Raw genomic sequence first — 25229 nt, 5'->3', positions numbered from 1 at the left:
TGTTGTCCTGAAGTGTCAGCTGTGGATTAGACAGAAAAGCATGCATTGTATTTGATCCAATTGACACCAAGTGACCTCGAGTTTGTTTCTGGCGAGCGAGAGTGTGTGCAACAGCCAAATGTTTAATTTCCTGTATTTGGCTCTAGTTGTTGTTATGCAGAAAAGCTGTTTGAAGCATGTCTGTTTTTATTTTAACTAGAAATATAATTAGCTTCTACAGTGAACTGAGCTGTAAGTCGTGCAAAGCTCTCAACTCCATCAGGAACCACCAACGACGATTCCTCTCCATTGAGAAACAAAGAAAGAAAGAGAGAGATATTTGCACACAGTGAAAGAGAGGTGGTATGAAACCCAAGACCAGGCAACGAGGCTGGTTGTGGTGCCAAGCAGTTGGAAGCAGTCTTTCAGCAGGGTGAAATCTGCACAAGTTGAGGTCTTTGTAAGCATCCTTTAATACACAGCTGTTGGCACTGAATCAAGGTTCATCGTCAGTGTCAGTGGAGCATCTCAGTGGCGTGCTGTGCACTGCACGCACCAAAACGCCTGCAAGGAAGCGACCATTTGGGAAAATGTCATGTCGTCATGCAAATCACACCGATACAGTATTGGCTATTGCACGAAACACCAGTATTGCCGGTGTTGTCTTAACCACAATGTCTGAACGTGCGGAAAGCTCAAAAGCTTAATAATATCAATGTAGTTTCATGGGAAGAAGGAGGATCTCCACAATGTGAAAATTATAACAAGACAGGGTTTAATAGCGGCATGGCTTCCCTGTGGATCTCGGATATCATGTTGATGGCAGTCTTGCACAAATATGGAGGGATCCGAGATTGGGAATTCACCACGCGCACCCGCGCGCGCGCACACACACACACACACACACACACACACACACACACACACACACACACACACAAGGGCTACTTCTAGAGTGCACAAGGAATTTGACGCTGATCGGCCAAGTGGTTTGAGATTAGCAATGGACACACAAACACACAAGGCTGTTCTAGACGACGTGCCCCAAAGGCGCCATGCCGTAAAACTATCAAATATTAAAATATTTGTGTGACTTTTTTGCGATAGATATGCAGGGTCGTTTTTCCTCTGATCATTTGTTTTGACTTATACCCCTATAACAGATAACATTTTTGCTAGATATCTGCATCTAATGGAGTAGTATTACACACAGACTTAATAACTCTCAGAAACATAATAGGAGATTTCTTATCAAAAAAGAAAAAGAAAGAAAAAAAAGCAGCTGACCGGAATGCCTTTGTAGTTTACTGAAGGACATTCGTAGCTTCTGGAGCAAAGGCATTTTTAAATACTGAGGACAGATGGCATTGGACATTTGAGACCAAAAAGCCCAAAGAATGACATCTTTAACTCCAGTGTGACAAAGATAATGTTTCTCCACAATGAAAAGGCTTCTTCGTCCTTCCACTTACATTATGAAAAGTGGCTTTCAATGAAGCACAGAGGAATTCCTTACAGAGGTGACCTGCTGTGGGCATCTTGAGTTTCAATCTGATAGCTCAAAATTGCTTCTGCAACCAAAACCTTCTAAATGTGGTCCAAGCGGACTTCCATTGTTGGGTCTGCACTCGTGATAGATATGGCTTTGCATTCTGTGGCTTCCTGTTCCATGTGGGACTGATATCCACTCCAGGTGACACAGAGAGAGATCCATGAAGGTATCTGAAGATACGCAGTATGAAGTCAATGTACAGTATGCTTATTACACCATACTAATGGTGGAATTTCATGTTTTTTTCCCATCGACTATGAGTCATGGTTTACATTATGTTGCTGCTAACAACTTTCCAAAGCATACTGGAGTTTATATGTTGGAATTTGTACCCTATTTTTGTTTAATTCAAACGTCTTTTGCTTCTCTGCTGGCTTCTGTGCATGACATGATCTGTCAGCAAGTTCCCTGCAAGTGGATTGCCAGCATTTAAAGTATACAGTGACTCATAGTGGGCTAAACAAACCTTTAAAAACAGCTTTAATGATCTGAAACTTCTGTCAAATTAAAGCGAGCGCTATGGAGCAAGGTCATGACCTCCAGTGAATTGACTTCAATGACAGCTAGGGTTACATTTAACGTTTGGGATAACATCAGAGGGGCACCAGGTGGCTCAGCCAGTTGCACACAGACCGCTCCTTAAAGCCACATGGACACGAGGTTGAATCCGATGTCTCTAGTCTACACTATCCTACTGTATCTCAAGACAAAAATACATATATACATGAAGACAAATTTTTGAGGGGCGCTCAATCGACAATGAATGGAGAATTTACGTCATATGTTTCTGAGCAAATCTGTATTATTGTACTACACAAACATTAACATCCTATTGACAATGAATGGAGAATTTACGTCATATTGTGGACGAGCAAATCGGTTATTTCTGTCTTACACTCTTTACGTCATGATGTACGATGATAGGAGCGCCCCTCACTTCTCACGGATGTGATTAATGGTGGCGCTATAACCGGCAGATGTGGCATTTCTTCCTCGGGCCTAGTAAGTGGAAATGTGTGTGCATAATGTCATGGAAATCGCACGCCGTGTTAATGATTCGAGGCATTTTTTGTGTAGGAAATGGACAACTGTGAGGTGAGGTGAGCCCTGGTGCCATGCAGTCAATGTGATGCCTCTAGCAGGTGGACCATTAATCTTTAACCCATTTTGGGCAGGAACGCCTTTTTGGTGTCTTTAGCTGTTGAAAAATAGCAGACCTACAAGCTCATAGCACGGGTGCCGCGCTATGAGCTTGTAGATCTGCTATTTTCTTTTTGAAGAATCGTGAAAATGTGGCACAAATCTTTGAATATATTCTTTCAGAGTGAACTTCTTTCGAACTTTGCTTCTTTGCTTCTGGGGAGGTCCCTGGAATAGGAACTACATATTTTCAGATCGGCGGCCAATTGCATATAATTCTTGGGGGTCCTTTACATGAAATATTGAGCACCACTGATATACAGTAGAAACATAGGTATTTCAGAAAACTGTCAGGATTTAGAAGACTTTTTTTTAATTTCGACGTCAGGCCTAAATGGGTTAAGAGTAGAGGGAAGTATGGGTCAACAAAAGGACAGAGAGGAAAGGTACTGTGTGTCCAGACAGGTGGGATGTTCTGTGGATGTTCTGTGGATGCAGCTGTCCACAGGATGGGGACTGTCATGTCACACACCTACAGTCTACCTGAACCCCCCATTTGAAAATACATGCCAGGGACCCCCATAAGAGAAGATTTTTACGACTCTAGCAGTGATTCTCAACCTGTTTAATTTCAAGGACCCCCCCCCAGTTTGACATGCATTAGTCTACGGACCCCCATTTATTTGGCCTTTCTATCTCCCAATTTATATTGTAAAATCAATGTTATTTTAACTGTGATACAAATGGTGTACAAATGGAACCAAATGGACCCGTTCCATTTGTACACTCTCCGAGTTACAGACCCAGAATGGTCCATTCCAAAATATAATTTAGCTGGGGACCCCCTGGAACTCCCTCAAGGACCCCACTTTGGGAACCACTGCTTTACAGTGGCTGGTATAAGGATGCTATGCTATAATCAATTAGTCCATCAGTGTCCAATTTGTTTCAAACAAGATTGAACACTCCTGGCAGGAGTAACCATAACTTGTCCTAATAGCGTCAGAACAAACCTTCCAACATAATTCTCAAAATCGAATAGGTGGCCTGCTATTAAACTTTTGATGCCGCAGGTCACCATAAATTGTGGGGCTCCTGTCTGACGCAGGGAAGTGCGCAGCCATCCATCATGCCTCAATAAGTGTTTTTAAAACAACCTAACCGAGAGTGAGAATATAATATATGATTAAGTTCATGTGATGTGATGATGACACAGGTGTTTGACTTTGTATTATTATTATAATTATTAATAATAATGTAAGTTAACAAGTCACCATATGACGCATCTGACCTTTGCGACCTGTTACTGTCAGCATTATCAAGTGTCGAGGATCGCTGAAGGCATTTCAACCGAGCCGGAACGACTTCAACGACACCCACAAAAAAAGATCCCGTATATAGTGCCATTTTTCATAGACACAATTCAAACTATGGCAGTGGAACCAAAATAGAAAGAACCACCCAAGCACACTTGTCCACTGGCGGCGTGGTAAGGGTGGGGCCAAGCATCACATATCACCATATCGCCGCTTTTTAAAGTCGATGCAAGGAAAAGGACAGGAAAAGGTGTGCGAGAGAGAGGGGGAGACGGGAGAGGCCAATTGGCCATGATGGAAAAAAATCCCCCACCCAACTTCGACATCTTTCTCTCTGGCTCTGCACAGCTCTCTCACTCAGACACTATAGCGTGCTCTCCCACGCTGGGTGGGTTTCTGCGGGCCGGGCCAGGGCAGGGACAGGGGAAAGGAAAGCAGGGATTGTGCTGTACCCGCCTAGGGATGCGGAAGGATTGGAACCCAGCCCTGGACTTACCCAAAAAACACATTCCTGAGAAGTGAGAAACCCAAATATATGCCGACCTGTACTTTGATGCACAGTAACACTATATCCCTATATTTATCCAAACATGTGAAGTCCATATTAACCACCTATACTTAGTAAAAACCCACCTTAGTGGGCTCTATACGTTGTTACTCTTAAGTCTTAGTAAGTCATCTTTATTCTTATAGTAACTATCTGAATGCCCTCTGAATCACAATAAGAACAAAACTAAACAAAAATACAGTAAAATACAATCAAATCTACAGAGTGCACGAACCGATTAAAATCACATTTGTGTGAAGTAGCCAATCATAATTGGCGTCTTCAATTCACAGCACCTCACTTTTTATCCTCAATGTACTTTGCTCAGCCAAATCAAATCATTGGTGATCAGCCAATCAAATCATCGCTAAAATTCACACAAAAAGACAAAGATGGGCAATTGGGCATAGGAGGGGCTAGCGCGTAGCGAGCGCCCCTCAAAAAAACAGACCGAGGCTGTAGAACATAAAAACTGGCACAGTATAAATCACAGATGAGCTCAAAAAGGCCGTGCAAACAGCAGCGCTGTGACAAGCAGGGTGCGACCGATGTTAATGAGACACAAGTGGCTGCTCTTCCCAGCTCCACTTGCGTCATCCAGATAACAGGGGCATGCAAGTTCAGTGAGGGTCCCGGTGCCAAAATGTCTTGCATTGGGGCTCCCATACGCTAACCCTCAGCGGCAGCCAGTAAGTCGAAACTCACAAATAGAAAGTTGGTGAGAAAAGAGGGGGGCAGATATGAGCTGCCAGCCAGCCATACTAAACCCAATTAATTCTAGCATCTCTCCCCATACTTGGGCATATCATAATAGCCAAACATCAACAAGGTGAAAATGGATCAACATTCGCAGAAATCAACCGATCAACCAATCCACAATCCACAAGCCACAACACAACGCTTTGTGAAAGTATAGAGAAACCTGGGGTACGGCACACTTGTCAACAAAGCTTATACTACAACAGTTTACGTACGGTATTGTTCTAGGATAGTTATATGATCACAGGCTGAGCCCGCTAACAAGAGAGCCTGTAAGTGTAAGAGGTGTGAAGGCCTGGGACTATAACTAACTATGGATGTGTGCTGTGGAAAGAAAAACAACACATGCTCCTCTGTGTTTCAGCGCACAAAAACATGAAAAAACAACTAGCCGCAAGCGACGCAAAGGCTATGTATAATCTCTAGTCACAATTCCTTCCATTGACAGTCCTCCGGGTTCTCATAGCGTCCTCTGATTGACTCAGCGGCAGATATTTGAACCATGAATGTGAAGGTGTTTCAAGTTTAAATTGGAGCCAGCTGAGCATGTTATGCTACTATAAACTACAACAAGTCTGGGAGCACAATTAGACAATTGGAAACACCTTCCGATCAATCAATCTACTTAACTGTAACTAATAATTTTAGTAGTGGGTACAAAAAGTGAGGGCAGAAAAGTGAAGATGCAAATTGTGATTAGCTGCACGGTTTGTGACTGTGTGTCATCCTGCACTGTGATTGGCTGGAAAATCAAAATCAATGACCTTAATGGTGCCAATAGTTGCAACAATAGAGCAGCGAAGTCTGACGCCAATATCGGTAGAGGGTACCAACTAAGTACACGGGTTCATGTACTTTTTCTTTTTCATAAGAACTGCTGCTGAATTAGTTACATTTTCGCTAGAAACAGACTGTATCAAATATGAGGGACCTCATATGTTTGTTTATTTTTGGACCACAATGCTTATATAAAGACGATTTTAAGCCCATGTTATTCTCCATAGAGAAAAAACTCAACGAGGATGAGCGAGTGACGTCAGGACTTCGGCGCTCTATACTACTTTAAGATGTTCAGCAATAGTATACTGTACAAATGCAATGCATGTTACAGTTTTGAACACCCCACACAACCCAACCTCTGCACATACTTTGGGTATTATGTCACATCTCCGAACGGGTTTGGATTATCCAACTAACTAAAATACTTCAAGAGATTGCGTCCCCAGAAAAGTGGAGTGGAGTAAAGCTATGGAATGGTTTACCAGAGAATGTTCCAGCAGTGCAATAATTTAATTCTATTAAAGAAAAGATGTGGCTTTTAGAGAAATACAGACATGATAAGTGAAGTGATCTATGTGTGTACATATATGTGTATGGTCTATGTATATGCATGCCTTTTCGATCAACTATAAGATAATGTGAATATTTTAGGTAATGATTTATGTTACACTGTTGAATTGATCGAAATAAACGAAACTACGTAAACTAAGAATGCGATTGAGATGGAGGACGACAGCATCCAGGGAGGGGTCGTTGAAGGTCTGCCATAAGGGGGTTGTGCCACGTGAGCCAATGCACTGTAAATGGCAGAGGGAGAGAGATATGTCATCCAAGTGTTGTTTTTGGCAGCAAATTTCTATTTTAATTTAGTCATAGTCTTTGGAATGAAACTTCATTTAGTTTTAGTCACATTTTTAAAATAAATGTCACCTGGAATGTTTTAGTGTTAGTCTAGTTTTAGTCGACTAAATGCCATGCGATTTTAGTCGACTAAATCTACAGTTGATTTAGTCAACTAAGTGTATTTTGGCGGGCCTTGATGCCGTCGTAATGGCTGATTTTACACGCCGATCTACAAGCTCACGACGTGTTGTGAGCTTGTAGATCTGCTATTTTCACCAAGTGTAAAATTAGTTACACTGGATCCACTAATCCCTTCCTAACATTTTAGTGTAGTTTTTATTTGTTGACGAAATTGTCAGTATATTTAGTCTTAGTCATCATAGCTTAATTTTCATTTAGTTTTCGCCAGTAGAAAAAGGTAGTCGACAAACATTTCTCGTCATAGTTTTAGTCGACAAAATCAACACTGGTTCAGATGGATTGGACAACTGAGGAGAACGTGGATGGGGACAGGACAGACAAAACAACGACCCTGAACCAAAACTGACGTGAGGACTACTCTAACTTCTAGGAAAACTATACTGTACCGATACTGTAACTGTACTATTTCTTCTCTCCCTCCCCAGGAAATCATCCTGCCCTGGCGTGGCTTTACTCCAGCTGTGAAAGAAGTCCACACCTTCACTCCGCACGACATCGCCGGAGAAGGGGCAAAATCATGACCGCGCTCACTTCAAAAGGCACACAATGTACACACACACACACGATGACCTGCAAGGAGCAGGAAGCCTGTGGGAGCTGAAGAATGATGGATCCAGGAAAAGGGAGAGGCTACAGATGGCCCTATGGGGCTCAGTGGGATGTTAGCCAGTTAGCTGGTTAACATGCAATTGTCATCACCACGCAGTGATGACAATGAAGGAGGTGTCATCCATTGTGCATAAGTAGTGTAAATACAGAGCAACAATGAGTCGTGCGTGCGTGTGTGTGTGTGTGTGTGTGTGTGTGCTCGTGCGTGTGAATCTGAAATGTTGGGAAGGGAATAAAATGATCAAACAATATGAAAAGTTGTTGTCATGTTACTGTAGTACGACTAGCTGACTGGAGAGTGCATTGTCATTTTATAGTAATTGACAAAATAATTATCTTTAAAAAAAACAAATGAAGTTGCATCTTAAAAAAATGCTAGAAAACACATTCCGTACATACTTGCAACAAGCAAATGTGTAGAGATAATGACAAATTACACAGTACAGTATGTGTATAAACACACACACTCACTCACACACACACAAACACAGACGAACGCAAGCACACACTTTGTCGGAGCAGTCCAAAGGATGGTGGCGTGTCAGTGCATGAATCTCCCTGGGTTGCATTACAGACACGCATGGTTGCACAGGTGAGAGAGGGTAGTTTTGGCACACATTTCTGAACATGAACCCACATCCTCCACTGTACCTTAAGGCAAGGTATCTGCCCGTCGCACCTGCATGCAACAGCTCTAGCTGAATCCTAAAAGGCTGGTTGTACGCGGTACCGTACGTGACCCCAAACTCCATCCAGACCTGGGCGTGTGATGATGGTTATTAGATCAGGTGCGGTTCCACATAGTTTGACACACTATGGCAGAACTGTGTGGGTGCATCCCCGGAGAAGACAACAAGACAATGATGATTTGATGAACACTCTCGGGTTATTATGGACTACTTCCAACACTTTGCCAAGTTGAAACAGATGAAAGCAACGTCAACGCTGTAACACAAGAGATCTTGAGAGGCGTTCGGGAATTTTATGTACTGTAGTAATCCGAGCAAACGTGAGCAAGATGCCTTATTCTGCAGGAGATGTGACCAGTTTTTTTTGTTTTTTTCTTGCAATTTGAGCCTGGGACATACCTTGGCAATACTTTATTAAATTCACTTTAATGTCAAAGATAAAATGATTAGGGCTTAAACTCACATTGTATAGTTTGTTATTACTTTATATGCATTAGTTATTGTCTCCACCAGGCCGAAGGCATGGGACATTGGGGAGAGAGTATGTTTTGCACTCCGTCTGTCTGTCTGTGTGTCCGTCCGTCCGTCTGTGTACAGCTACGTAATCTCCGGCACCGATGAACCTCTGCCCCAAAATGAGGCAGACTTTTGAAAAACATTTTTTTTAATATTACTCCTCTATATTTTGTCCAACAATCCCGCAAAGCGTTACACACTATAGTCACACTATAGTCATGTGTTCCAGACGGATCGGTCTGATATTTCATATTCCATCCTAATTGGCTAACATTGGCTTTCAAAGTTTGCAGGATTGGCCCTTTTGAAACAAAAAGCCTCAAATCATGAATGCAGCTTGCAATTTACGTGAAATCTTTCACAGACTTTCCTACTAGGCTGAGGAATATATCCCACCCTTTTCACATTGGCCTATTATAGCGCCACCAGGAGGCCACAACCTGACCTAGCCTGGTGGAGACCCGTTTCCCCCGAGGGGCACTTTTTCTAGTTGGTTATGAATTAGCGAGTGTATCGTTCGGTCATTGCCACGGCACGCACAGAATTCCTGTTCTGTGGATTGTCGGCCTCCTTATTTAAGCACTACCTTAAATAGCTCTCCTGCGTTTTTCCCTCTCTTCATTACCATCATTTTGTTGGTCCCCGCCCATCCCCCGTCAGGGCTGTACTATTTGGCAGTGGTGGAAAAGTAACTAAGTACATTTACTTAAGTACTGTACTTAACCCTTTCTGACCTGAGATCAGATTCTAAAAATGTCTTCTACATCCTGACAGTTTTCAATAGCTAAAGTATAACGTAATGCTTAAAACACCAAAAGGGGTTCCCATTTTGTACAATTGTGAGGTATTTTATTTGTACATTACTTAGGTATGTCAAATTGTCTGTACTTTTACTTCTACTCCCCTACATTTCAGAGGCAAATATATTGTACTTTTACTCCACTACATGTATTTTAAAAACGTTAGTTACTACTGTAGTTACTCTGCGTCACGATGACACATTGTGAGCTTGTAGATCGGCTAATTTTCAAAATATTTGTATACATTTTAAAACCCGAAATGGGACATTCTGCATAGAGAGAATACTTTTTACTTTTGGTACTTTAAGTACATTTTGATGCCAATACTTTTGTACTTTTACTCAAGTAGCTGTACATTTTGAACTCTGGACTTTCACTTGTAACGAAGTATAGTTCCACATTGCAGTATTGATAGGATTGATGCTTTTACTTAAGTAAAACAATCAAGTAATTTTTGCCCGCCCCTCCCCCTTCAGGGCTGTACTATTTGGCATAGTGTCTTGCTCGCTCTGTGATCATGTAATGATTTGCCCGTAACGATTACTTTTCCGTGCAATGACTGAGGGGTTTGTGCCTGTCCCGTGGGGAGCTGCAGCCAGGCGCATTCCTGCTGCGCCCTCGTGCCAATCACTGTCAGTTTACGCACATCTCTCACACTAAAACGGCGTTCTTTCAACGACAACCTCCTCCTGCCCCTTCTCTCTCACCTGTTTATGCACTCTCTCTCTCTGTCTCAGGCTATGTGCAAGAAACACACATGCTGAGTAAACACACACACACATGCGCACATGCATGCATGCACGCACACACACGCACGCACACACGGTCAGTAAACATGTCCCTCTTTCTCTCCATCAATCAAACAAGTCTCGGAAGCTTATCTCTCATTCCTTCCCCACGATTCCTCCATTCTTCCCTCTTTCTTCATAAAGACAAATATCAGGCTGACTTCTCTATCGTAGATGAGGCTCTAATGGCCTGGAATGTTAGCCAGTTATCAGATAGGAGGCAACCAGGGAGGAGGCCATGTTAAGTGGCAGTTTTTTCTTCTTTTAGTTCTTTTAGTTTTTTGTACCAGGGGACAGCTTGGTTTTGGGGGATCTCCTGAGTCCTGAGATCCCGTTTGGGGTCAAGTAAATCACAGGTTGCAGCGAATTCTTTTGCTGCAAGTGCTTTGATTTTCTTTTCGTCTTTACCCTGAATGACATGAATCTGGGATATAATTTGTAGAAAAAGTCCCCAAAATAGTGTGAAGCAAGTAACGTGCATTCCTATTCCTTCTTTGGCACTATCAAGGCTCTTGAGTTTTCCAAGCATGGGAACCAGAGCTATATCCATAGCTCTATGCTGAGGCGTACCGTCTACAGGGAGCCAGGTGCATCACCATGGATGATTAGAAGCACAGTCTCCAACAGGCAGGTGACTCAAAATGTTGAGCAGCATGTTCGGTCTCACTACAACTCCCACCCCTGCAGATACATGCAGATACCAAGTATAGCTAATATATCAACTGAGCCATCATAATTTCATAGTTGACATAACCTTTTTCGATTAAAATACAAAAATAAAAGTAATTTCCTTTACTTTAGTTCACAGCATATTTCATTGACGCAACGGGCCTTTTTAGTCTTTTGAATGAAAATGTATTTAGTTTTAGTCCTATTTTAGTAATTTGAAATGACTAAAGGTCATGCGATTTTAGTCGACTAAATCTACAGTTGTTTTTTGTCAACAAAAATGCATTTCTGCGTCTTGATGCCGTCGTAATGGTTGATGTTACGCTTGCTGAAAATATTTTCAGCATGAAACCAAGCATAAAATAACTTGCCTTTGAGTTCTACTGTTCTACTGTCAATATATTTAGTATTAGTTTTAGTCATCGTAGCTTGGTTTTCATTTAGTTTCCATTTCGTTTTCGTCAGTGAAAAAAAAAAGGCAGTCGACGGTGGAGGAAATCAAACACTGGTAATATGTTTTGACATGTGTCACTTCTCAGACCACTCAGTGGATTCAGGGGCCGTTGAGGCACCCTGTCAGGCACTGCAACATGTAAAGCTGATAAGGGTGCATGGAATAGTGCAGCTGGTCTCACCTGTGGCTGCACCACGCTGCATGCATGGGGCTGGGGGCTCGTCTGTCGGTCCAGTTCTCTCTCATCGTGGAGCTCAAATGATTCTAGGTCAGTGGTTCCCAGTGTTGTTTTTTCGGCAGCAAATTTTGATTTTAGTTTTAGTCATGGTCTCTTGAATGGCTTCCAAATTTAGTCACATTTTAGTCAGTCTGTCTAGTTTCAGTCGACTAAATATCATAACATTTGAGTCGACTAAATCTATGTGGATCCAGACCACTAGTAAATATTCATTTGCTATTATTATAATTACATAAATTTAATATTATTTTATTTACAGTACACCCCTCGCCGTTTATTTCCCCAACTGTGATTTGATGTTAAATTAGGTTACTAGAATTGGATGAGCTTTGAGTACACTGAGGTATAATCAGAAGACAAAGTAGTTCCCATGAATAAATGAAATAAACGTTTAAGAAATACAGGGATAATAATAAGCAGGTCCACAAGCTCACAACGTGGCGCGAAGCGATGTGGTGTGAGCTTGTAGATCTGCTATTTTCACTAGTATTGAGTCCAGGGTAAATGTCTAATTTCTCTTTTGGATCTCAAGCTAAAAAGTTTATGAACCACTGAGTCTAGGTTCCTGGAGCACAGCTCTCCAACAAAAATAATCTGAGGTTTGATCCGAAGCTAACTCCGATATCTTGCCAAACATCTAGACAATTTTGCACAGGCCACCTGGTCTACCGACAATCCCAGCTATTCCAGCTATGGCCGCCAGTCACGTTGAGGTGGGAGACGAAACCACGAGGGAGGGAACAAAAGGCCTTGTTGTGGAGGGAATTATGTCCCAGTGAGGTGAAGGAGAAGGCGAGGAGGGGATGAAGGGTGGGTGACAAGCTAAAATGTCAAATGTAAAGTTCCAGGTCATGGTTGCCAAATATTTTTCAGGTTACGTATACCTGTCAACAGTGAGACAGAAGGAGAGGTGAGGAGTGATGATAGGAACTGGGCCCCGACGATGGCTATTCTATTAAACTAAAGCAAGCAAGTAGCAAAGTTCCATGTTAGTGTGTGTACAGTGGGTGGGTGTATACACTGTACAGTGCGTGCATGCTCCTATGCATTTCTCACATCGAAAACAGACAGAGGTGCCAGTGAGGATGAAGTCACCGCGGGGAGGTATGCCAGGACAGAATTCCACGGTGGCACTTCAAAAATGACACCAAACAGTGACAAAGGCTTTCGGCGGCAGCAGTGACCGTAATCATTTTCAAGAAAGGTCAAAACCGCAGACGCTCTTAAACAACATGCACGCTGTGAGACGAGTCACAGTAAAAAGGGACATCTTTTGCAAATGTCCAAGTTCACTTTCGTATCAGTGCTGCGTCTCGTCGACTGGAACTGACTGAATAAAAAGGATTCTTGATTTCATTCACCTGTTTGATTCCCATTGCTGCGCGTCCATACAACGCTGCTTCTGATTACTCCGTTTTTAAATCTCATTCAAGATGACATCCAGACAGTGTATTATTCATTTTAAACTTAATCATCACGCTAAAAATATGTCTCTAACACATGGCTTCAGTGTGACAGATGTCCTGAGATCATCACTGCTCATAGGCTTCATAAAGCTGCATGTCTGCTTCCCACAGCTTGCTACCTGGGCCGCGCGCACGCGCACGCACACACGCGCACGCACACACACACAAACGCACGAGCACACATGTGTGTGTACTGTACATGCACATTATGTACATATGAAGCCACACAAATTTCCCAGGCAGCGGCTTCCTCTGAGGAGAGGCCTCAGTCTCTTTACAGGGCCAGTTCGCCGGCTGCTACATCTGTACTCTGTCAGTGCTCACCCCCGTGTGTGTGTGTGTGTGTGTGTGTGTGTGTGTGTGTGTGTGTGTGTAATGTGTGTAGGTAATCCCTGTGAGCTGCCTGGGAATGAGAAAGCAGAGGAGACCTCTGCTCCCATGGTCACTCACTCTCACACACACACACACACACACACACGGTCACAAGACGCAGACACATGCTAACACACACCTCAGTCAAAGTCCCGTTCAATGGTATTTAGCCATTTTCAATCTTGTGTCCCCATTTTGGAAATGGCAAATTGGTGCATTTATATAGTAGGCCTACCACCTTTATCCAAAATGCTTCACGATGTGCATTATCCACTCACACAAACACTGATGGTGGAGGAAACCATGCAGGATACCAACATGCTCATCAGGAGGCAGCAGAAGTAAGTGTCTTGCTCAAGAACACTTTGACAGTACCACAGGGGGAGATCGAACCGGGGATTAAACCTTCCAAATACCACGCGACCGCTCTACCTCCCGAGCCACGGCCGCCATTATGTTATGCTTCAACTGTGGAGTTGAAATTCCAATGCCGACAATCAAAGAGAGATGAACTACTGTAGATAGGTATCCTAATAAGGAACAGAAACGGGCATAAAGTTGTGCCCAAGCTTTAATACTGTACATATCCCAACAAACAAATACCACAGGTTTGGTTTAGTACTTTAGTTGATAAACCCGAGTTTAGCGGTGTACAGTGGGCCTAAATAGGACTTTAAGCAACTAGTCAACAATTCAACTAGTTGACTAGTAAATCCACTAGTCGACATTGTTGGTACTATAGTTGACTAGTTGATAAGAAAAAAAAGTTTAGTTTTTTTCACGTTTTTGTAGGCCTCAAGATCAGCTAGATTATAGTTATAGTCACCAATGTAGAGTTTAAATGTACAACTATTATTTAAATATATATATGTATTTTTTATTTATTTTTACATAATAGGTAGGCCTAGTTAAACAACTAGTCGACTTCACTCCAATGACACCGACTCTGCCAGCACATACAGTACACTGGATGGAAACGTTTCCACCTTAAACGTAACAACCTCCTCCCAGGGTGTAATGCAAGCCAAGGCACATGCCTAGGGCTGGTCGTGCGGCCCTGTGCCAAGTGTAGAATGTACACTACACACCTGAGTGGGAGTATCAGTCTGTTTATGCCAACTTTCTACTTTCCACTTCATGTTCTTTAAGAAAATCTACATGTATAATGGATCCAATTGACAATTACGTTGCATTCATCCATTTGTGTAATGTGTCGTGTATGTCGGCTACACACGTTCAACGGTGTACACTAGAAATGCCCTTTCAAATAAGCACGCGTACTGTAGGAGCGCAAATAACAGACTGGTTGTATAGCAATAGTCTGTATAGTGCTTGGCTGAGGCAGTGCGGGACAGGGCTGTTTACCCAGAGCACATGTGGGCCAAGGGCAGTGGAGGATTCGTGCAGTCGTCAGAAGAACCACAGGATGTATCATTAGCGACGCAAACATTGACCGCGGCCAGGCGTGGAGACCCTGTCGGGGGAGCAGCACCGCAGACACGCTCCCTGCTAAAGCTCCATCACTTTCTGCCTGTACGTCTGTCTCTCTCTCTCACACACGCGCTTGCAGGCCTCCTCTCTGAGACTCTGACAGATACCTTCCGAGACCTTAAAAGGGCCACTTCAACCCTTTTGCAACCAGATCTTATTTTAATGATGTTTGGGAGACAAGCAACACTTTCACAGTGTATTATCATTTTAAATGTAAATCAGCACGCTAAAATATGCATCTGAAAACATTATATTAGAAATAAGCCATGTAGTAGCAAACACACTTTGCTGGCCGACTGTCTCTCACTTAGCGGAGCTACGTCCCATAGCCTGAAGGGATGCGAGCATCACATCCAGTCAGGCTATGGGACGTATAGCTCTGCTGACCGTTCAGAAACACATCTCAGCCTTCCCCTGTTCTTTCCTCCAGAAATGCTGGACCTCCACGTTGCTGCTATAACGCATTCACATTTCCGTTTGATCATTCACGGAGGTAACCTCACTCGCAATTATGACATCTGCTCAGCCTCTATTCTCTGTGCATGTCCCGTACAACTCTCATCTCCTCTCACTCCATCAATTTCCTTCTCCCTTTGGCACATCCTATGTGTGTGTGTGTGTGTGTGTGTGTGCATGCATTGTTTTGCTGCCTTTGTCAGGACCAATGAGGATATCTGTTGTTCGTCCCCAAGGACGTCTCTCCCACAAGGATAGTAAAACCAAAGACATAGGCCTTGTTTTGGTCATCAAGTAGTAGGTAAGTTAGGGTGGCGGCCAACTCAGGCTTCATTTATATTGACCATGCATGCAAACGTTACACAAAGCTCACATTTCATTCTGCTAACTGTACAGTGACCTTTTCTGAACTTCTCTTCTAATGGAACTGTTGTCTAAAATATGAACTAGTATGTATCAGAAGATTGCTTAATGGCCCAGACATCTGTGTGTGTCACTCTCCATCTCTCTCCCCCCCATTTCCTGTCAGCTTACTGTACAGTAAACAGTACACTATCAAATAAAGATATATATATATTTTTTTAAAGATCACTTGCAACGCATTGCAACACGATGCGTTGTGAGCTGGTAGATCGTCTATAGCTTCGCTATTCGGCAGTAGAGATTAAGTGGTTATGTCCAAATCCAAATAGCCCTCTTCCTTTATGTCCATGGCCTACTGAATCGCTCTAATGTGGTGTGAGTGATCGCTTCCTTCCGTTTGTGTCTCTCTGCGCATTGAACAGTTTTTTCTACTTTATAATGACGCAGTTTTCTGTGCTTATGGATGAGTCGACTATGTCATACCCCCGGGGAGCAATAAAGAGTTCCCATTGTACTCAAGTTTATTCTACTCCCAACTACCATGTGGTGCAGGGCTGGACTTTCCTGCTCATAAGTTTACTTTGACTCGTGCTTCTTTTCTAGAGGCAGACCGATATCTCTGCTAAGACTGACATATTGGCAAACAGGAGATCATTTGACTTTTTGACAAAATCGGTATCGGCAATATTATGTAGCCAATGTATCCTGTTTTGCAATGTTGTTATAGGTGAAATCTTTCAAAAGTTTTCAAAAATAGATCTTCAAGATCGCAACGTGACATTTTGTGAGCTTGTTATAATAAATATGTTGAAGTTCAGAATTTGTGTTTATTTCAAAATGTTTTATGTCAAAAATGATTTGTTAGTTAATATTGTTTTGATTATATACGATATATATATACGATCTAATCTACGATTTTGAAATGTAATATTTAAAACTTTTGGTCAAAGCAATGGTAATCGGTGTTCTAGGATTCCCACGAAATCAGACCACAAAAATCTGGCATCGGCCATGCTCTATTCCTTTCCATATTATTGACACATTGCTCACCGAATGCCTTGTCATTGTCACCTCACGTTTCCCAACAGCACACCTTCATCTCTCTTAGTCCTGTAACTTCACTTAACTCTAGTCCTGTAACTTGACTCAACAATTACCAAAAAAGGATTGCGAATAACTATCTTCGTGAGAGGCATTTCGTCAGATGCCCCACTTCCCTCCCTTGTTTCAAGCTCTGTATCCCCCCCCCCCCCCCCCCCCCCGCCCAAACCCTCTTCCTGATGACCTTCCTCCTGCCCCCGTCTCCCTTCTTTCATCCCTCGCTGCCTCTCTCCTAAGTGCCTGTCTGACTTGGCTCCTACTACAGTACCTCCCTCCTGACGAACCTCACTGATAACGTTTCACAAAGACACTCGCATTCTACTCACATTCTACCTGCTCTCCCCTCTAATTAAGCTTCAGGAGTTCGGCCTAGTTGCTGCCGTCGTTCCCTCTCGTTAGCTATACTACTCCCCATGGTTGCTGTTACTCATGCCCTGGCTGGGACGGACCCAAAGGTCATGCTAAAAAGCATATGGGCAACGGGCGGCCTGGGGGGCCACATGCGGCTCCCTGCACCTTCACTTCATGTGGGCCGCAGGTTAATATCAGAATACTGATGATATTATTGATTTCAGCTGTTACAATTTCAAACATGCCCCACTTTAATTACCTCAGTCTAAATGAGTATAGCTTAATGTATTAAAATGTATTTGTATTTAGTTCATAACATTGAAAGTAAATAAAGATTTTACTTGTCAGGATTCCAATTCAAAAATAGCAAAAAATTATTCAGGTTTTCAATTTAAATAGCAAAAAATAGCTGATACTACAAGCTCAAAATGCGTCACAGTGCGATGCGTTTTGAGGTTGTAGATCGTCTATTTTTGCTACGACAGTAATATGCAATATGGCCCTCTGGGAGTGAGTGTGGAACTATATAGTGCCCTCTCTCTCCATCGTCAAAGTTGCCCATCCCTGAGCTAAAGCACAGACAGAACTCAGTTTTACACACTGACAGAGCCAGAGCCAGATCCATGGCTTTGAGGTGGAGCTGTGTGCAAACCTCCCCCCAAAAAAAACAATAAATGTGGAAGCCAGATGATGCACCAAGGGGCCACCGCCGCATAAAAAAAAGAATTAAAAACAATACGGAATGGAGTCCAGGAACACACAACGGGATAAAACAACAACACTCAATCATGCTGATGGGGGGTGGTGGGTGGGGGGGGGGGGGGGGGGGGGGGAAGGACACGGGGGCTCTCTCGCAACACAAACGACGGCTCCAAGATGTTTTCATCAGAGGAACTGGATGCCAGGAGGCTCGGCTTTCAGGCTCGGCCGGCCCGGGGACCAACAAATAAACCTCATGATGAGGGGAGCAAGTACATTGAAAGGGAGGAACTAAGAGGGCCAGCCACCTGCAAAATCACAATGGGAGAGAGCCCTCAGTGACGGGGGTGTGAGAGCCACAGTCAGTGACTGTCTGTCCAGGGGGCAAGAAGCCAGCAAGGGTGGTGGCACCCCCTCTGTTGTTGCAGTGCCCTCTGCTGGTGGTACTTCACAGTGTTGATTTTGACACCAGATTTTGATTTTAGTTTTTATAGCCGGTCTCTTGAATGGTTTTCATTTAGTTTTAGTCACATTTTAGTCACCTGGAAATTCTGTTATGTGTGTTAGCCTAGTTTTAGTCGACTAAATATCATAAGATTTTAGTAGAATGTATTTTGGCAGGCCTTGATGCCGCCGTGATGACTGATTCTACACTTGCTGAAAATAGCAGATCTACAAGCTCGTTGTGAGCTTGTAGATGTGCCATTTTCAGTATGCAACCAAGTGTAAAATTACTTATACTGGATCACATCACATTTTAGTCTAGTTTTTATTTGTTGACGAAATTGTCAATATATTTAGTCTCAGTGAAAAAAGGTAGTCGACGAACAATTTTTGTTATAGTATTAGTTGACGAAATCAACACTGGTACCTTATCAATGTCACGTAAATGCCAAAGTAACTCAGATCAAGTGTGTGTGTGTGTGTGTGTGTGTGGGGGGGGGGTGTCGTTCTAAACAGTGCGGCACTATGAAACACACCCGTTTGTATTTCAATCACACACGCACACTCACACAAAAGCTCATTATGGGTCTTGCTCTGAACAACATGCCCCTTTGCTTACAGTTTGGCGCAGTGCCGGTGCATGATTCCACTGAGCAGCGCAGCAGTGCCATTTACTGGCATGGAGTCATTTTGGGCACTCTGTCACGCCATGTTATTAGCACTCAGCATCAAACTGTGGCGAGGCAAACAACGCTATCGGGTTCCACGGCGTTTGGAGGAGGAGGACGGTGAGGCTTGGGTCCGTCCAGCCCCATTTCTGCATCCTTCCGATTTTCACGTGGCTCAGCTAGATTCATCGGTTCCTGATGTGAGCCGAAAATGTGAGGTAATGACAAAAGCATTTGAGTCTGTCAGCTTCCATTTGTCTGCCGCCCTATACTAGGAAAAAGTGTCAGTCATCACTGGGTTTGCAGACAATATGGAAATGCCCATCGAACTCAAGAATGTTCCATCTATAACAAAGCACCACTTGCAGAATATTAAGATAGCAGAAAGTCAATTGACCCCGCCATGATACTATCCCGGCATGAGATGTTGATTGGGGGTGGTCCGGGGACCACCAGTGGTCCTTGAGGGGGTTCCAGGTGGTCCCCAACTGATGGAGAGTTTGTACATAAAGGGGATGACCAGCTCAGTGTCCACCCTGAGACTGGGAGGTCGGGGTTCGATCCCTGGCCCGGGTCATACCAAAGACTCAGTGCCTCCCTGCTTGACACTCAGCATCAAGGGTTGGATTGGCGACGACATACTAGCGTCGTGTCCAGGGGGTGTACTTGTACATCAAGCTGCCTCACGCTACAGAAACAGGAGATAGGCTCCTGCCCTATGGGCCTCATGACTCGGCAAGCCTTACTTATAGGATGACCAATAGCATTACTTTATGAAAACACATAGATCTTCCCAACAGCAACAATATATAGCTCGATCGATCAATATACTATGCACATGACACAGACAAATGCAGCATTACACACACACACACACACACACACACACACACACACACACACACACACACACACACACACACACACACACACACACACACACACACACACACACACACACACACACACACACACACACACACACACACACACACACACACACACACACACACACAGCCAGATGGGAACAATGAGACGAGTATGAGAGTTGTAGCAGTGTAACTGAAAACACTCGCTCTTGTTAACGCACTCCAAGAATTGGCTCCATCCATCCATCACTGGCCAGATGTTCTCTGAAGACCCTTCTCTTTCGCCCCCTCTCGACTCGAGTGGGACCGACTTTTCCTATCAAAGTTAATTCACTTCCCATTCCACTTGTGTCCACAACAAAGACGCTCGTGGAAGCTAATTGGGTCATCTGAGGTCTTTCCGATCAAACAAGCGGGGTGGGGGGGGCGGGTCTGAGTATCCGAACGTGGGGGAAGTCGCTGGCGAAAGAACGCTCACTTGGGGACTATTTGCGTACCGCGACCCTACTTGACCCCTCGCCCACTCACCCCTTCTCCATCCATCCTGATTATACCTCAGTGTACTCAAAGCTCATCCAATTCTAGTAACCTAATTTAACATCAAATCACAGTTGGGGTCCGGGGAAATAAACGGCGAGGGGTGTACTGTGCACTGTCACAAGTGAGACCCTGGTCACTCAAAACTGTCCATAATCAAAGCTGATCGCACAAAACAAAGCACATATTTTGATCTAAATGCCTTTTGAGGGTGCAGCCTCCTCTGCTGGTGAGCTGCGCACAGCCTCCCTAAAACATCAACTGGTTCAAAAGGAGCACCAAGGACCAGGCATCCCGTCCCACTCACACAGAAAGTTAACAGTCTCGCGGAGCAAGAGCAAACAGATGTTAAGCAGTGGCTCTAAAACCTTTTCATGTCAAGGAGCCCCAAAATGACACTCATTAGCCAGCGGACCCCCATTTGAAAATATATGCCAAGGACCCCCATAAGATACGTTTTTTTACAGCTCTAGCTGTGATTTTCAACCATTTTTATTTCAAGGGCCGCCAGTTTGACATGCATTAATCTATGCCACGGACACCCATTTAATGGCATTTCTATCTCTGGGACGCCAATGTGTATTGCAAAATCATTACTCAATCAATCAGTACTACAAATGGAACCAAATGGACAAACGGGTCCATTTGTACACTCTCTGGGTTACAGACCCATAAGGGTCCATTTGGTTCCTAACTATCATTTAGCTCCCTCAAGGACCCCGGACCCCACTTTGAGAACCACTGTTATAAAGAACAACGATGGATAACAATGGACAGAAGTCCGAGAAATGCTCTTGCGTCGCAAAGATCCAAGGAGCCTGCAGATTTTGTTCCCCGGCTATCTGAAGCATAGCTCCTCTAGTTGGGTCAACTTTGTGTGTGTGTTCGTGCGCGTGAGTGCCTGCATGCTTGTGTGCGTGCGTGCATGCATTTTGTCCAAGAAAGACAGACGGTAAATGTCCAGTGCCGACTGAAGGGGCCCATTTGTTGCACAGCCGGGGGGAAAGTGGTTCTCTGTCCTCTGTGTCAATCATGTGCTGCTGGTCACTTATTTGAGCTAAGCCAAGAAAGAGAGATCTGATTCAATCATTCAATTTTACAGAGAGGCGGAAGCAATCGAACCATTAGAAATTATAGAAAGGGGCGCCCCCTGGCCAAGTGGTCCAGGCGCATGCAACATAATAGGCTTTGGCCTGACAACGCGTTGCGTGTTCGACTCCCGTTCATGACGACCTTTGCTGCATGTCTCGCTCCTTCTCTCTCTCTCCCCCTCTCTTTCCTGTCCATCTTCACTTGATACTATCAATAAAAGGCAGAAAAGCAAAAAAAAAAATCTTTAAAAAAAAAGTAGAAAACCAGAAGCCTTGTGTGTGCGAGCGTGCGTGTGTTCAACTGCGTGTGTACGCGCGTGCGAAAGAGAGAGCATGCCAGTGGGCTAGAAAGAGAGAGTGAAAAACTGAGCATGTGCACGTGTATCTGACTGTGCTGCTCTGTACACACATGCCTGTCTTTTGAAAAGAAAAAAAGATCTTGGAAATGAAACGGGCTAATCAAGATAAGTACAGTCATTTACGAGGCACTTTCATCAGACACAACTTTCAGTTAACATATTGGCCTGTGCGGGAATTAAAGCCACACACTGCTGTGGATGCCAGCGGCATGTTCCAAACATCTGAACCATGAGACTGACTCACTGACCATATGACTGCTCTCTCTAATACTCTTCAGAAGAATTGTGACTGTTCTACAGTGTTTCACAGGAGGTGGGTGTCCGGGGTGATGACCTGGGTCCTGGGGTAATTTTTACCTCACATAGAAAATCAAGGTTTGGGGTAAAAGTCATATATCAACGGGAAAGTGGTCACGGGTTCACACTGCTATGGGATAAAGTCCTATACATAATGCTTCCTCTTGTGTCTCCTGTTACTGTGTGTGCATCTCCCTCTCAATATTACACACGCACACGCACGCTTGCACGTTGTGTCGTAAAAACAGTGTTCCTACAACAACATTCATGGAAGGTTTCCGCTAAAAACCCGTCTCAGGTATCAATATTTGCACCGTCCAGTGATTCATCTTTCATATTCCTTCCTCGCACGGCTGAACCGTGGGTGCAAACAAACTAGAAGTGGCAGCCAGAGCTACAAAACCTAGGGAGCATGTCTCTGCAACACTGTCTGATTAGAGCGTTGATGACAAGATCACCTTGAAGTTCCATTAGCACCTCTCCTGGTCATTTAAAAACTCTGGCAGTGTCCCCGTCTCATTGTTACAGCCCAGTACTTGCAAATACCAAATGCTTTGCGTGTGCACACGTGTGTGTGTGTGTGTGTGTGTGTGTGTGTGTGTGTGTGTGTGTGTGTGTGTCTCATAATGACCAGTGCATGTTGCATTTCGGAATAAATAACCAATTTATAACCAATAAATGTATACCCGGACCATGACCTCTGAAAGGGTGACCCACAACACAAGTCTTTTATTTCCCAGTATCACGATTAAATTGGGGAATGGAGAGTATCCAATGCAAGCCAGACAGAAACTGAAAACTCCTGAAATAGCCTAACCCCGTTTCTGTGACACACACACACACACACACTGTTAATTAACTAAATCAACAGCCTCTCTAAGCCACTTCAGGTTCATCTCCCCCCCCAGCACAATCCTCCGCCTCTTGTCCATCATCATCCTGCCTTGCCTGCATGGGACCTGCTCCAACTCTGTTGCTCTATTGACCACATAATCCTCACAGTCTGTGCAATAATCTTGTTGAACTACATGCGCATCTGATAGGCATAGGCTACAGTTGATTACACTTTCCAATATTTATTGATAGTCAGACTGTCAGAGTCAGAACAAGTGCCAAATGTCAGACTTTTTCTTTTTAATCCCTCTATGTTTGGTGTAGACACCTACATTGTACACACTATACTGTATCAATAAAGGGTTATCTTATCCATCTTATACTGTACGTGTGTGTTGGACTGGCCTACAATAAAGAGCAAACAATCGTCAATCTGTCATCATGACACGGTAGTGTACAGACAAAGGATAATAACCTAATTTGAGAGCAACAGGTGGTAGGATTCTTTCCACCTAAACAGAATTAAACACAGAATAACACAGTGGTTGGGTATTTTACGGTAATTTCATTTATAAGTCTCGCAACCTGAATGAATGACGGCACTTCTGCTGTGTCCTTAGGTTATAGGTGTGGAGAGTGTGTGAGTGTGAGTTATAATAGCCACAGGCTGCTGCTGACAATAAGGGATAATTGCGACGTTTACTAGAAGAAAACGCGCCTACCTTCACACAGACAGCGAGAAGAGCAAGTCCAGCAGCGGTCCAGAAGAACAAAGGTCGTGTCATCTCCGGTAGTTGTCACCACACCGTCCTCGATGCTACAGAACGGAACAAATCTTCCAGTCCCAGTCAGTCACACACGGGGGGACGACAAGAAGCAAAGCAGGTTCTGCTATTCTGGCTGTGCCGCCGCGCGTCTCAACCCCTTATTGCAAGAAACGAGGGAGGGAGTGAGGGGGGGGTAGAACTATAAAAGAATGCCTCCTGAGACGACATGACATGACACTTCACGGTCGCTTCCAGATATGTTGTTGCCCCCGCCGCAAACACGTTGCTAAATTTATGTTTGGCATACCAGGCAGCCGCCGCGCGTCAGTCCGGGGGAAATAGGGCTCACCCACCTTACATTCTTAAAGGAACACTCCGCAGCACGGCGCAGTGGGCGCACAGTGACACTTTAGCAGTCAGAGTCAGATATATGCGACTCACTGGAAGTTGTAGCCTATTTCCCTAGTCTCGACATATATAAATATCTGTATTCATTCTTTGTTGTGCAGATAAGACATTTACCGTGTTTTATTATTTGATGAAAACCTGCATCTACCGTGACCCGTCAATTGGTCGGGTTCCATTCATATATGAATGAATGAATGAATGACATTTTTATTTTCGTGTCATGCCACTTTGGCCCATCCCATATGGGATTATATGACACATTTCACAGAATACACTGACACTTCCTGTTCATACATATTTGTAAATTATTCGAACAAACAAACAAACAAAACAAAGAAAACGAAAACAATCATAACAAGGCCATTTTACATGTAAATGGCCCTCCTCCTCAATGACCAGGCCTTCTCAAGGAATGAGGCAAATGAAAAAGTGTACTTTTGAAACAGGCGCTTCAGTCTCTCGAAGTCCTCCAACCATACAAATTCATGGTTTGGGTCTATCTTATTAAAAAGTCTCTCCCTAATGGAGTTGTAGAATGGACAGTAAAAAACCAAATGCATTTCATTTTCGATTTGCTTTAGATCACACAGACTACATAGTCTATCCTCCTCCACCGTGCCTACATATAATGGTCACGCCTCGTGGCATTGCCTCCATATATGGTCACGCCTCGTGACATCACACCTCCATATATGGTCACGCCTCGTGACATCACGCCTCCATATATGGTCACGCCTCGTGACATCATGCTTCTATATATGGTCATGCCTCGTGAC

At 43.8% G+C, this 25229-nt stretch overlaps 1 protein-coding gene across 3 annotated transcripts in view; it reads right to left on the bottom strand.

Annotated features, from left to right (window-relative positions):
- Positions 1–24196, bottom strand: part of LOC308335697 (ADAMTS-like protein 1) — a 157840-nt gene extending 133644 nt beyond the window's left edge. For 2 of the 3 annotated variants that reach the window (XR_013966076.1, XM_080792856.1), the window contains exon 1: positions 24001–24196. Coding sequence is in view for 2 of the 3 variants with exons in the window: in XM_080792856.1 (XP_080648982.1) it covers positions 24001–24063 (63 nt within the window). In the remaining variant the exon portion in view is untranslated. The remainder of the gene's footprint in view (positions 1–24000) is intronic. The other variant, XM_080792857.1, reaches the window with a different exon arrangement.
- Between the last annotated feature and the right edge of the window lie 1033 nt (positions 24197–25229).

This window comes from Protomyctophum bolini (genome assembly GCF_963924005.1).
Source record: "Protomyctophum bolini genome assembly, chromosome: 20".
NCBI classification, from domain to species: domain Eukaryota; kingdom Metazoa; phylum Chordata; class Actinopteri; order Myctophiformes; family Myctophidae; genus Protomyctophum; species Protomyctophum bolini.
Note: the sequence above shows the minus strand (reverse complement) of the source record. Positions and strands in the feature narration are given on the sequence as shown.